Below are 13754 nucleotides of genomic sequence, written 5' to 3' on the forward strand. Positions count from 1 at the left end.
CAAACTCCACAGTTGTCCTGCAACACTAACACTCCTGCAAGAAAGGATATTACAGAGACATGGCTTAGCCACAGCCCACTGGGTGTTTCCAGAATGAAACCATCACTCTGCAGCGAAGTGTGCACTGATATCCTGGCAGATTAAAATCGTGTTCCCATACAAGTCTCGAACTCGAGACCTTTGCCTTTCGCAGACAAGTGTTCTACCAACTGAGCTACCCGAAAATGACTCACGATCCGTCCTCATTGCTTTACTTCTGCCAGTATTTCGTTCCTACCTTCTGATCTCCACAGATATTCTCCTGTGAAACATGCAATACTAGCGCTCCTGGACAAAATGATATTGCGAAGACATGGCTTAACCACAGACTAGGGGGATGTTTCCAGAATTAAATTTTCACTCTACGGCGGAATGTACGCCGATATGAAACGTCCTGGCAGATTCATAAAGTCGTGCTTGGGTAGCCTCGTTGGTAAAGCACATGCCTGTGGAAAGCAATGGCTACGAGTTCGAGTCTGGGTCTGGCACACAGTTTTAATCTTCATGGAAGTTTCATATCTGTGCACTCTAAGCTGCAGAGTAAAAGTTCCATTCATCTAGAATGAAAGTTTTACTCTGCAGCGGAGTGTGCACCAGCAGAAAGGCAATACCAGTTCTTGATAGGAGGCCACATAGCTCAATCAAATCCATTAGGCATGTAGTATTAGAAATAGCGCTGAAGTTCAGAATCGAGATTATATCTAATCTATTATCAAGAACTGGTATTGCCTCTCTGCTTGTAATTTCAATGTTACCTGAAGTTGGTAAGAGAATATAATGACATTCGACGCTTTGACGCAATGATTTCCCTAAACCCTCAACGGTATCCGACTAAATGACTTCATTATGACTGATCAGTGAATCAGATTCACTGTTAAATTAAAAAGACATTTTCCATGCAGGTATGTTGTTCTCATTAAACAGAGGAGGTGGAGAGGACCAGTGAATAGGACGTAGGCGATGATATTTGGTATGTAGAGCGCTCAACTGCGCCGTCATCAGCTCCCATACAAAGTCCCCATTTTTAAATGTACAATTTGTACATAATCCAATTTAGCCATTGTCACGAATGATGATGATCATGATGAAATGATGATGACAACACAAGCGCCCGACACCCGGCCAGAGAAGTCGTAGGCGAGAAAAGTAGCGTACCGTACTCCATGAAATAGGATATTTCGACGTATTTTCTCTTAAGGTTTATCAGTCATTTAACAATGAAAAAGCAGCTTAATATTATAGTTAATTAACGAAAAAGGTTCATCTCTTAACAAATTCAAAGTCAGCAAACGGCTGTGCGGTCAAAAAGATGGAACATGATATCTCTTGTGAACGCATTCAAAACCCAACCAATGCAAACAGTTCTGGAAGGAAGACACTAGAAGATAAATTCGCTAATAATTCCAATGAACTGCGAGAGTGTGCTGTCAAACCTAAGCTCAAAATCTAAAAATTTAGTAACGCGTAAAATTGAATTTAATTACTGCATGGATTACGTACATTACAAGAGAAAATTCCCAGCAAATACGCCTTATCCTAAGGGTGCTGAGGACCAGCACATTTTCCTCATCACATCCCCCAACAGCAACTTAGCCATAACCAAAATTTTCTAAAACTTTCCAGAGCTGTGATCTGGGGCAACTTTTCTGGGTGGGGGTGGCCCCCTTACAATTACAATGGAAAATGACCCCACGCTGACAAACACTACGTACCATAGAGTGGATCCTAAAAATGCCAGAGCCTATTACTCAGCCTTCCACCAGATTACCGAACAAAAATTCGAGCAGGAGTTCGGTGGAAAATTTTGCAGTTCGATCACTGGTCTGGCTGACTAATTGCAAGGCGAACTTCTAAAAAGAGTGGGACAAAGCTAAAAATTCAAAGGATATTCCCACACTACTGCACTGAGAGCGGAGAAAGCTATACAGATTATGTGACCGCACATGGACCCTGAATTAACTACACATTTATATATCACGGAGGTAACTGATTAGGTTACGGTCAATGGGTAGCATGGGATATTCATAGCAGGTAAAAGAAAATTGTTTGTAAAGTTGGTTCCCCGCTCTATTCTTCAACCCAGGCTTGGTCAAACCAGAAGCAAACGGTAGATGCTGGACAACGTTCGACCAAGTTAATCACTACAAATAATACATTCATGCAAGGTGACTGATACAGACCCCTTTCAATGTTACTACCAAACACATGAGGAGGTATTGAATAGAATTGGGGAGAAGAGGAGCTTGGTGCACAACTTGACTAGAAGATGGGATCGGTTGGTAGGACATGTTCTGAGACATTGAGGAATCACCAATTTAGTATTGGAGGGCAGTGTGGAGGGTAAAAATCGAAGAGGGAGACCAAGAGATGAATACACTAAGCAGATGCAGAAGGATGTAGGCTGCAGTAGGTAGTGGGAGACGAAGAAGCTTGCACAGGATAGAGTAGCATGGAGAGCTGCATCAAACCAGTCTCAGGACTGAAGACCACAACAACAACAACCAAACACATTGCACATAATATGTAAGACTTTAGAAAACCCAATAAATATGAGGCCAATAACCTGAGATGACGTACCAAATGTGTCCTGAAACAATGCCTACAGACCACATAAGATAGCGTAACCCTCCAGAGGGTGAGCTGTTGTAAAACGTATAACACCAGCGGTTTTATGCCTTATCAATGCCTTAACTTTCAGCTATTGCACCACCGTTGAAACGTACTCCATGGTTGACGCTTATTCGACGATATTTGTTGAAACGGCTCCACTTTCTTTCTCTAGCTTTCTCAGCCAGTTTTCTGAATGGTAAGCAACGAGGTGTTCAATGATGTGAATGGTGCAACAAGCGCCTGAGTATGCGACAGTTGCTAACTTTGTTCACAGGGTCAGAGATAAGTGTAATAAAAAGCTAAGTATGCTTATTCATTTTATAAATAACTTTTTTATAGAATATATTTAATAGTTTATTCAGCGAAGGCCTGCTTCTACTTAAAAATATCCATATTTTAAATTTTACAAAGCGCACCTGCTTAAGCAACAACATTAGGTTTACCTGCCTAAAAGTTAACTCTCCGGAGGGAGCAGTGTTTGCAAGTAGTAAAACAGCAGCGATTTTTATGCCTTATCCATGTCTTAACCGTGAGCTATTGATCCAGACTTCCTATTACTCTGAAATCACCATGCTGTAAATTTTACAATGCGCTCCTGCTCATGTGACATTAGGTGTGCCTGCCGAAATATTAACATATATAGTACGGTAAGTAAATCATTCAGATGAGGGAAACTTTCAGAATATATAAAACCGGCAGGAGTTGTACCTCAGCCAAACAAAGGTGCTGCTGGGTATATACGGAAAACTACCTGCACATTTCCTTGTTGTCTCCATTCTCAAAAGTTACAGAATAAATTATGAAAGAGAGACAAATACAACCTTATGAGAGAATCACAGTCTTATTTCCACATTGGTGGAAGTGCTTAATCAGTCATAGCAGATTTCACAAAAGTGGTACTTGATGTTGTTGTCAAATATGAGTATCTGATATGCATATTTTTAGACCTGTAAAAAGCTTTGACAATGTTGACTATATAATGATACTAAATAATCTGGAAACATTAGGAACAAGCGTTATAGCTAATAGCTGGTTCCGATCAAACCTAGTAGATGGGATATAAAGAGCAGAGTTAAACTCATCTCAAAGTATGTCATCTTGCAACAGTGCATATGTACACGAAATGATTACATTTACAGATCAATAGCACGAGCGATTCTGAGGTACCATATATCCAACCATATCAGTACGAGCTGTAGGCTCCTCAGCTGGCAATGCCGGCGCTGACTCCGACATCTAGTGGATTGTACATATGGTGAATGCTGTCCTGGGATACGTTATGCCACACTTTCTAAACCTGTTCACGTAGTTCTGTGAGAGTTGTCGGTTGACGAGTCACAGGAGTCGTATCTCATCTGATCACATCCCAAACGTGCTCCATTGCAGACAAGTCCTCAGATGGTACTGGTCAAGGAAGTTGCTGCATGTCTGTGCAGATCACGACGAACTTCACGGGTAATGTGTGGGTGAGGATTATCCTTTTGGAACAATACATCACCTTCCTGTTGCAAGAACGGCAAAACCACGGGTCTAACAACATTATGCACGTATCGAGAGCTGACTAGCGTCCCTTCCTGAAACACCAAACGGGAACGAGAGATGTAGCTTGTCGCACCCCAGACCACAAAGCCTGTGATGGGGCCAGTGTGACTACAAGACAGCGCTTGCCAGGTCTATGCCGTGTGCGCAAACGAACATCACATTGGTACAGGTTGAATCTTCTTTAATCGCTGAGGACTTCGACGCGCTATTTCATCTTCCAAGTGATGCTCTGAGGGCAGCAATCAAGCCGTGCACGCCGATGCTGTGGCATCAATGGAAGACGGGGTAGAGATGTGCGTGGCTATAGTCCCAATGCTAATAACCGGTTTGCAGCAATTCCTGTTGACATGTCTGGATTCACAAGTCCCTTATCTGTGCTGTGGTAGCTGTATGATCTGCCACTGGCGATCTTACAATATGACGATTCTGACAGGCGTCTGTGTTGTGTGGACGTCCAGAACCTCGTCTATGGGTTTGTGAATGCTTACGCGACCCCTGTCACCAGTATCGTTGCACCACTGACGCAGCACTTCCAGTTTGGGTGGCATTTCTCGGAAAGGAACATTCCATTAATTTCATTCTTCCTAAATTTTTCTCGTGACCCCTATATTATGTGGCTCAAATGCTGGGATAGTTCCCTCTACAAGGAGATGGCCGACTATCTGTCCCTTCCTTGTCAAACTAGACCAGTAAGTATATAAATGACAGTAAATATGAATTACGTTATTTTTATTCTTCTCTACTTGTAATAGTACGACATGTCTAGCATTCTATTAAGATTTGTCTATAGATGAATAAAACCACCACTACTACTACTACAACTAACTAGACACTTCCCCTTTCCTCCACATTATATGCCCATCCCACCATTCTCACCCCGCTACTAAAGATTCTGGGCCCACTCTGAACAGATAGACAAATTGTAACGAATAATTTGTATTTCACTATCTTGATCGCGAATTTTTTTGAATGGAATTACCTGTTTCCGCTTGCAGTAGCCATCTTCAGAATCTGATGAGCCAAAACATTATCACGACTGCCCACCTTGAGTTTGAATGCCTCCTGGTGGTATTGCTGACACGTGACGCAGTAAGCAAAGAATTTGAGCGGAAGAGAGACAGATGAGCAGCCCTGATGCGGATATCCACGGATATAAGCGTTTTGGCTAGGGGAACGTTGTTGTGATGCCGCGGCTGGAAACGAGAATCTCTGGAACTGTGTACCTAGGCGCCTGTTGGCATACTTCTGTCGTGAGCACGTACAGAAAGTGGTTGAAGGATGGTAAAATAACGAGTAGGCCATATAGCATTGGACGACCACGTCTCATCATAAAATGTTGAGATCCCCCCACTGTGTAATCCAGGATCGGCAGTGACTTTTGGCAGATCTGACCACGAAGAATAATACTAGTGCATGCACAAGTGTTTCGGACCACATGCAGTTCCACACCACATGGCCTCCACGTTATCCTGTGTTTGACCCAACGAAGTCGTGAGTTATGATTGCAGTGAGAACAGCATCACTGAGATTCCCCCATAGATACATGGAAACATTTCGCCTGTCGAATGAATCATATTTATTGTTACCCGAGGTCGATGGATAGGTCCTTATACACCGTCATCTACGCGAATGGCTGCGCTTTACATGCACTATCCCAAACGTGCATTCCCGTGAGGGCAGAATTATGCTAAGGGGTATACTTAGTTGGGCTTCCGTGGGACCTATGGCGGTAATCTAGGGCAGCATGACGGCAGTGAGCTACTTGAACATTACTGTGGACCACCTGCAACGCTTCAAGCTGGAAGTCTCCCACTTCAGCGGTAACATCTTCCAGCAGGATAACTGCCTGTATTGCAAGGTCAGAGGGCACAATACTGAACTCACATAGATGTCTTGGCCAGCAAATACGCTAGATCTTTACCCACTGGAACACATATCTGGCTCCAGTTGCATGCCCATAAACTACCATCCTGTAATTTTGGAGAACTTGTCAAGGACTTGTAGAACCCATGCCAAACAGAATCTCTGTTGTACTGTGTTTGAAAAGTGGAACAACACGCTATTTGACAAGTGGTCATAATGTTTTGGCTCAACAGCGTAAAAGGAAACGTATTATTAATAACGTCCGCGGCTGGTGGTCTTGCGGTAGCGTTCTCGCTTCCCACGCACCGGGTCCCGGGTTCGATTCCCGGCGGGGTCAGGGATTTTCTCTGCCTCGAGATGACTGGGTGTTGTGTGTCTCTCATCATCATTTCATCCTCATTTAGTCGCAAGTCGCCGTAGTGGCGTGAAAGGTGGAGCGGTGGCCGAACCGCCCCGCGCGGGGTCACCCGGCCACCACTGCCATACGCTCGTTATTATTATTAGTAAGAGATTAAAACGAACCACAAGAGTTATAATAAAAATACTATATACCTCATGCTGCATTGCAGCAGAAAATGAGAAGAGTGAAAACTGCCACATCTGCTTTAACCAGTTACATACAGCATGCAAAGCTGTCCTAGATCTCTTTGATGCACGCATAACATCCCGATAATTATACAGAGTAATTTAAAGAAAGTTCATTCGAAAACAAATTTCCAGAAAACAATCGCACTGTATAAAAAACAAGAGTTTTTTGAAAATGGTAATTACATGAAAAATATATTGGTCTACTGACAATTTAGAGCTGGTCAGAATTTATCAAAGCATTCGATCAATAAAAATTGATTACAGGAATCATTCTGAAATGAGCTATATTGCGATGGCTCTAAAATTATTCTCAGGAAGGAAGAAGATTGTATAAACTTCGAGAACATATATATTGTCCTATTTCTAATATTCCGGTTTATAGTTCCATTAGAGCAGTAAGTAACAAGAAAATGAGACCGGAATGGACGTAAAGTAACGAAAAGAAGTGGATCCCACAGCCACATTCATGGCAAATCGTGCCATTCCCAACGAAACAATTATTCGATGAGCCATCACTGAGATGGCTCCCTATCTCACAAGAAGAAACAAGTGAAGAATTCAACATCCCTAAGCAAATAAAGTATGCTAATTACTATTAAAATATAGACGCAATGAAAATTTATGACAAGACCAAAAAGCGAACGACAGCACATTGACACAAACCTCTGAACACCGAAAGCAAGAAAACAAAATACGTCATTGTGAAATATCTGGCCAAAGCATCTTAAACAACAGAAAATAATTTTCGCAAATCGAACGTCCAATTAGACTTACTAACTAATAATACTCTGCATATGCGTCTCCACTATAGAATTGACCATCATCACTGTAAATATCAAAAGCAGGTGTTTACAATATTGCATGTGACGATTGCAATTGCTTTTATATTGGACAGGCCTTTCAAACAAGATTTAAAGAACACACACATACCTGCAATAATATAGCTTTTGGCCGGCCGAATTGGCCGTGTGGTTCTAGGCGCTGCAGTCTGGAACCGCAAGACCGCTACGGTCGCAGGTTCGAATCTTGCCTCGGGCATGGATGTGCGTGATGTTCTTAGGTTAGCGAGGTTTAGCTAGTTCTAGGTTCTAGGGAACTAATGACCTCAGAAGTTGAGTCCCATAGTGCTCAGAACCAATACAGCTTTTGGTGACTATTTAAAAAATCAAAAACACAAAATAAAAGACGTAGCACGTAATCTGAAGTTTTTACACAACGTTCCCATAATAAGATAACTTAACATTTTGGAGGAATTTGAAATTCAGTATTAAGGGAGATAATCCTGGTCGTGTTCCTCACGAGCTCACTACCTTCAAGCATAACTTTTAATCAGAAGTCTTTGCAGAAATCATTTTCGTCAGATTTCAGTTCCTAGTGATAAATGTTACCGTTAACCGCCCTACGCCATCTAGCAACGACCGCTGCCCTTCACTAACTTTTCACTACAAAATTATGCTATTTGTTATTTATTTTATTGAAGTACTCTTATATAAAACTTCATTCATTTAATGTACGTGAGATCCAATTTAGCTTTCATTTTAATTACTTGCTGTTCTAACCAAAGCATAAAATATCATATGAGAAACTGTACGCTATACGTATTACCGAAGTATATTCGTCTTCCGTCTTTATAAGACTGATTTTATAGTCACCACAATTTATTCAATTTTAGAATGATTTCTGTACTCAATATATGTTCGTTGAACACTTCGTTAAATTCTGATCAGCTTCAGTCTGTCAGAAGACGAATTCATTTTTCATTCGGTTAAACATTTTAACAATTTTTCTTTTCACACCGTTAGAATATTTTAAAAAAACGTTGCTTTTAAATGGAATTCATTTTAATTACTTTGCACAATTATTTGTTCATTATGCATGCATCAAGAAACTCTTGGATAGCTTTGCATTACATACACTCCTGGAAATGGAAAAAAGAACACATTGACACCGGTGTGTCAGACCCACCATACTTGCTCCGGACACTGCGAGAGGGCTGTACAAGCAATGATCACACGCACGGCACAGCGGACACACCAGGAACCGCGGTGTTGGCCGTCGAATGGCGCTAGCTGCGCAGCATTTGTGCACCGCCGCCGTCAGTGTCAGCCAGTTTGCCGTGGCATACGGAGCTCCATCGCAGTCTTTAACACTGGTAGCATGCCGCGACAGCGTGGACGTGAACCGTATGTGCAGTTGACGGACTTTGAGCGAGGGCGTATAGTGGGCATGCGGGAGGCCGGGTGGACGTACCGCCGAATTGCTCAACACGTGGGGCGTGAGGTCTCCACAGTACATCGATGTTGTCGCCAGTGGTCGGCGGAAGGTGCACGTGCCCGTCGACCTGGGACCGGACCGCAGCGACGCACGGATGCACGCCAAGGCCGTAGGATCCTACGCAGTGCCGTAGGGGACTGCACCGCCACTTCCCAGCAAATTAGGGACACTGTTGCTCCTGGGGTATCGGCGAGGACCATTCGCAACCGTCTCCATGAAGCTGGGCTACGGTCCCGCACACCGTTAGGCCGTCTTCCGCTCACGCCCCAACATCGTGCAGCCCGCCTCCAGTGGTGTCGCGACAGCCGTGAATGGAGGGACAAATGGAGACGTGTCGTCTTCAACGATGAGAGTCGCTTCTGCCTTGGTGCCAATGATGGTCGTATGCGTGTTTGGCGCCGTGCAGGTGAGCGCCACAATCAGGACTGCATACGACCGAGGCACACAGGGCCAACACCCGGCATCATGGTGTGGGGAGCGATCTCCTACACTGGCCGTACACCACTGGTGATCGTCGAGGGGACACTGAATAGTGCACGGTACATCCAAACCGTCATCGAACCCATCGTTCTACCATTCCTAGACCGGCAAGGGAACTTGCTGTTCCAACAGGACAATGCACGTCCGCATGTATCCCGTGCCACCCAACGTGCTCTAGAAGGTGTAAGTCAACTACCCTGGCCAGCAAGATCTCCGGATCTGTCCCCCATTGAGCATGTTTGGGACTGGATGAAGCGTCGTCTCACGGGGTCTGCACGTCCAGCACGAACGCTGGTCCAACTGAGGCGCCAGGTGGAAATGGCATGGCAAGCCGTTCCACAGGACTACATCCAGCATCTCTACGATCGTCTCCATGGGAGAATAGCAGCCTGCATTGCTGCGAAAGGTGGATATACACTGTACTAGTGCCGACATTGTGCATGCTCTGTTGCCTGTGTCTATGTGCCTGTGGTTCTGTCAGTGTGATCATGTGATGTATCTGACCCCAGGAATGTGTCAATAAAGTTTCCCCTTCCTGGGACAATGAATTCACGGTGTTCTTATTTCAATTTCCAGGAGTGTATATAACTGGCTGAATTACGCGTGGCCGATTTGAATCCTGCCATTTTTACATGTTACGACTTGTTGCAGTGCAGCAGAATGAAAGTTGTATCGTGATTTTGATATAATCTCTTAGTGTAATAACTAGTAATCCATTTTATTTTAGTTCCGTTCCAGATCCTGAAGGTGGCTATTGCACAGCCAAAACCGGTAATTCTATTCCAAAGTCAATACAATTAAATAGAGGAAGCGGCGTTTCTACATACCTCATCTGTCTCGATGAGTGAATCTTCTACCAGAAGATCAGTAGAGTTCACAGATTGTAGGAAGTCGAGCAGCTGTTGCGAATCATTCGTTGTGTAGCCGAGTGCGGCCCCTAGTCTAAGAGTATGATTCCGAGCTTCTTGAATTGTGCGCGGACGTACGGTGATGAAGTTCCCACTCTGAATGATGGCTCGTGAGAACAGACCTACAAAATGAAGAATTGCACTCTGTAATTTAGGGTCTACGCTGAGAAAAAGGTCCGTAAGCTCTGCAGTCAGAAGAATGTGACTTATTCATCTTCCTTTCGGCTTACGCAAAGTAGACACGAAGTGACGCTACCCTTAAGACAATAGGAAAGTAGATAGTTATTCAATCCGACTATTGTATCTCACCACACTACCACATCTTTGTCCATACACTGCTTTCCACATGCTTCTAATCTTCCTCAAGTGTAAGGAATCCATGTTTTACAAAAATACTTTCTATCCCATGCAAGGGTCCAGTTCACTCGAACCTGTAGCACTAATGGATCGGGCTGCTGAACAGGTCGCTATTTCAAATAAATAAAGGCTATGCAAAGCAAAATCAGAGTCACAACGGTGGTATGAATAGTGACACAGAAGGCCAGGGTCACCCATCATCTATCATTCCATTCCTGTTATACATGCTACAGTAATTCCTCTGCCGTGATATGCCTCTGATTCACTGAATGAAGTAGACTTGGTTCCCAGGTAACATTTCGAAATGTGAGGTTTTGTTTAGGAAACCACTCCAAGGGTTTCTCTGGTCAATATAGATGCAGTTGTGTTATATTTAAAAGAAAAATATCCCGTCACTGTCGCTGGTAAATGAAATATGGGCCCCATAATAACACAGGGTTCCATTAATTAATAACCCACAATCCCTTAGCCGTAAGTATCTTGCTCGTGTGAGCTTCCCTCGTTCGTACCAGTACTCCACCACAGTTACATTGTCATACAGTGTGTACACCCAACGTAGAACTGCTCGCTGGAAGTACAGGTTCGGTTTCATCACCTCCTTTTGGCATGGTTGACCTTCTGTCTTGCCCCTGAACAAATGCATGGAAAATGCATTTCCTTCCGTCTGGATCTCACGTGTAGAACTTATGGTGACCATCCCACTTTGACATTGTAGTACCTCTCCCTCGGTCATTGGTGCATACTGATTCCTATTTTCTGCTATCAGTAATAAACTTCGTTTATATGCACAAACTTTCCCACTATATTTTAACCTAACAGAGATCGTGGTACATCTTGCTATGTGTCTACAATGCCGTTGCTTCTTAGGACGAGGAATCGTCGTGAAGTAAATGAATCAGAGTCTGTGTCCGTATGAGTTAAAGGTGCATTGAATTGTGCAAAGATTAAAGATGTTGGTGACGTCACGCATTATTATAGAAACTCAATGCATGTTTTTCCACCACTGGAAACTTTCATAACATACACACGAATGCTAACATCCACAGTTGCTCCATGACAGTATTTGACTGTTAGGCTCGGCTATGAACTGCAGTTGTGGCGGTAGTTCTTGCTGTACTTTCCTCAGTCCCTCCAGATGTTGCTCAGGTGACAGTAGGATTAGACCCAATTATCCATGAATTGTGTCATGATTAGCTTCTAGCAAGCCCTTCAACGCCACTCTTACATCTCAAATACTATGTCATTCCCTACTCACTGCAAAAGTATTGTTAACTTTGTTCTCCAATCCACCACATTCATTAGTGTTTGGACGATCTCCAAATACTGTTTTAGAATCCTGCTGATGTTCTGCCATAGTCCATTACCAATCAAATTAGTTGTTGACGCATACATGTATTATTCAGCACGTCGCTCTCCAAACTCAAAATCTGTGTGGAATACCACTCTACAGCTCTCCTGTTCCCTTCTACCATGTCTCTCGCGCCTTCCGCTGTGCTATTTAGCTCACTCACGACATCTGCATCCGCTGCTCTCGCATCTGTGCATCCCTTTTTCTCCCTCATCAATTCATGTGGCGCTACCCCTTACTGCTGCATCCATTTGATTCACGAAGATGCCACGAGTAACTTCTTGTAACGATTTGACATATCCGTAAGTGCTCCATTACTGCTCGTTAACTGTTTCAAACCCGAGAGTACCTCTTCCAAACCCTTCATTTCGTTTTGTAGTTCCCACAGACTAAGTAGCAAACTTAACGTCCGCTTGTCGCTAGATGATACCACAACATGCTGCCTGATAATGAAACTCCTCCATCCAGGTGATGGCCCCAGGCGAAGAGGTACAGCACTGCCAAAACTGGCATCCTTACTTCGTCACCCTCGCCGAATGGCGCTCTGAGGACTGAAACCATTACCATCTCCCCTCCTCCTAGAAACATGTTGTCTCTGATCAGCATCTCTCAGACAATAATTAAAAATAAACCTTGCCGTAACATGCACATATGATCCTAGCCAAAACGATTTACACAATACGGTCGCAAGAATAATAAATATACAATCACTGACTGCCTTGTAGGCCTTACAGAACAGATTATACTAAGTGTATGGTCTTCCTTTTCCTGTTGCGCACTTTGCTCTTTGTCTTTTGTTCTCTTCTTTCGTCTTACCGACGTTCCCCGTCGGATCTATTCTGGTGCACCCTTGAATGGCCGTAAGGGTCAGACATATACGATTGTTGACGTTATTGATAACTGTAGCCTCACATTCACAGGTGACGTGGTTTCAGTCTCTTGGCTCAAACCCTGGTATTGTGTCAAAAGCTCTTTTTTTTCTCTTTCGGAGTATATGGACTCACTACAGCAGCCACCACTGACCCACATGGTATTAAGGTAAAGTTCATGTGCGCTTTGCTTCCCTTTCCTGTATCTCCATTGCCTTGGAGTTTGCATTTTGGACTCTCTTCCAAACTCCTCTCACAGTTCTCGCAAACTCTCAGACCCACTCTCCACTCCTGCACCGTTTCTGCTTAATCAGATCGAATGCCGATGGCATCGTTTTACTATACACGGCCTCGAATGGTGTCAACCCTGAGCTGGTACAACACTGTGATCGGCTGCACTTTCGAATTATAAGCACTCAGTACGAAAGATAAACACATATCCCAGTCCAAAGGGGGGGGGGGGGAGTTGACATAATAACTAAGCGTCCTCCTGATCGATGAATCCGCTCCATCCTTCTCTTTGCTTGAACATGAAGTACACAAGTCCTTCATTAGGTCTGACATGAAGTTTATGTCTTGATCCGTTATTATTGTCTCTTGCATCACAAACCTCTCTTGATCCATTATTATTGTCTGTCGTATCCCAAACTTCAATAACAATCTATTCACGAATGCTTGCATGACTGTGACTGCTTTCTGGTCCAAACTCGCCATCATCTCCATGTAAGGAGAGAAATGGTCTATTGTATTCGGCACAAATCGATTGCTTGCTGGTATCCGATTAAACAATTCTAACAATGGGGATGGTCTCCAAGTAGTCGGACATAGCGATTTCCAGTCACTGATCGGTTTAGTTGGACCAGCGGATCCAGTGAT

At 43.7% G+C, this 13754-nt stretch overlaps 1 protein-coding gene across 1 annotated transcript in view; it reads right to left on the minus strand.

Moving 5' to 3' along the window:
• Window positions 1-13754, minus strand: part of LOC126252074 (cholinesterase-like) — a 92878-nt gene that overhangs the window by 39697 nt on the left and 39427 nt on the right. The window contains exon 5 of the mRNA XM_049952926.1: window positions 10224-10426. Coding sequence (XP_049808883.1) covers window positions 10224-10426 — 203 coding nt within the window. The remainder of the gene's footprint in view (window positions 1-10223; window positions 10427-13754) is intronic.

This window comes from Schistocerca nitens, chromosome 4, assembly GCF_023898315.1.
Source record: "Schistocerca nitens isolate TAMUIC-IGC-003100 chromosome 4, iqSchNite1.1, whole genome shotgun sequence".
Taxonomy (NCBI): domain Eukaryota; kingdom Metazoa; phylum Arthropoda; class Insecta; order Orthoptera; family Acrididae; genus Schistocerca; species Schistocerca nitens.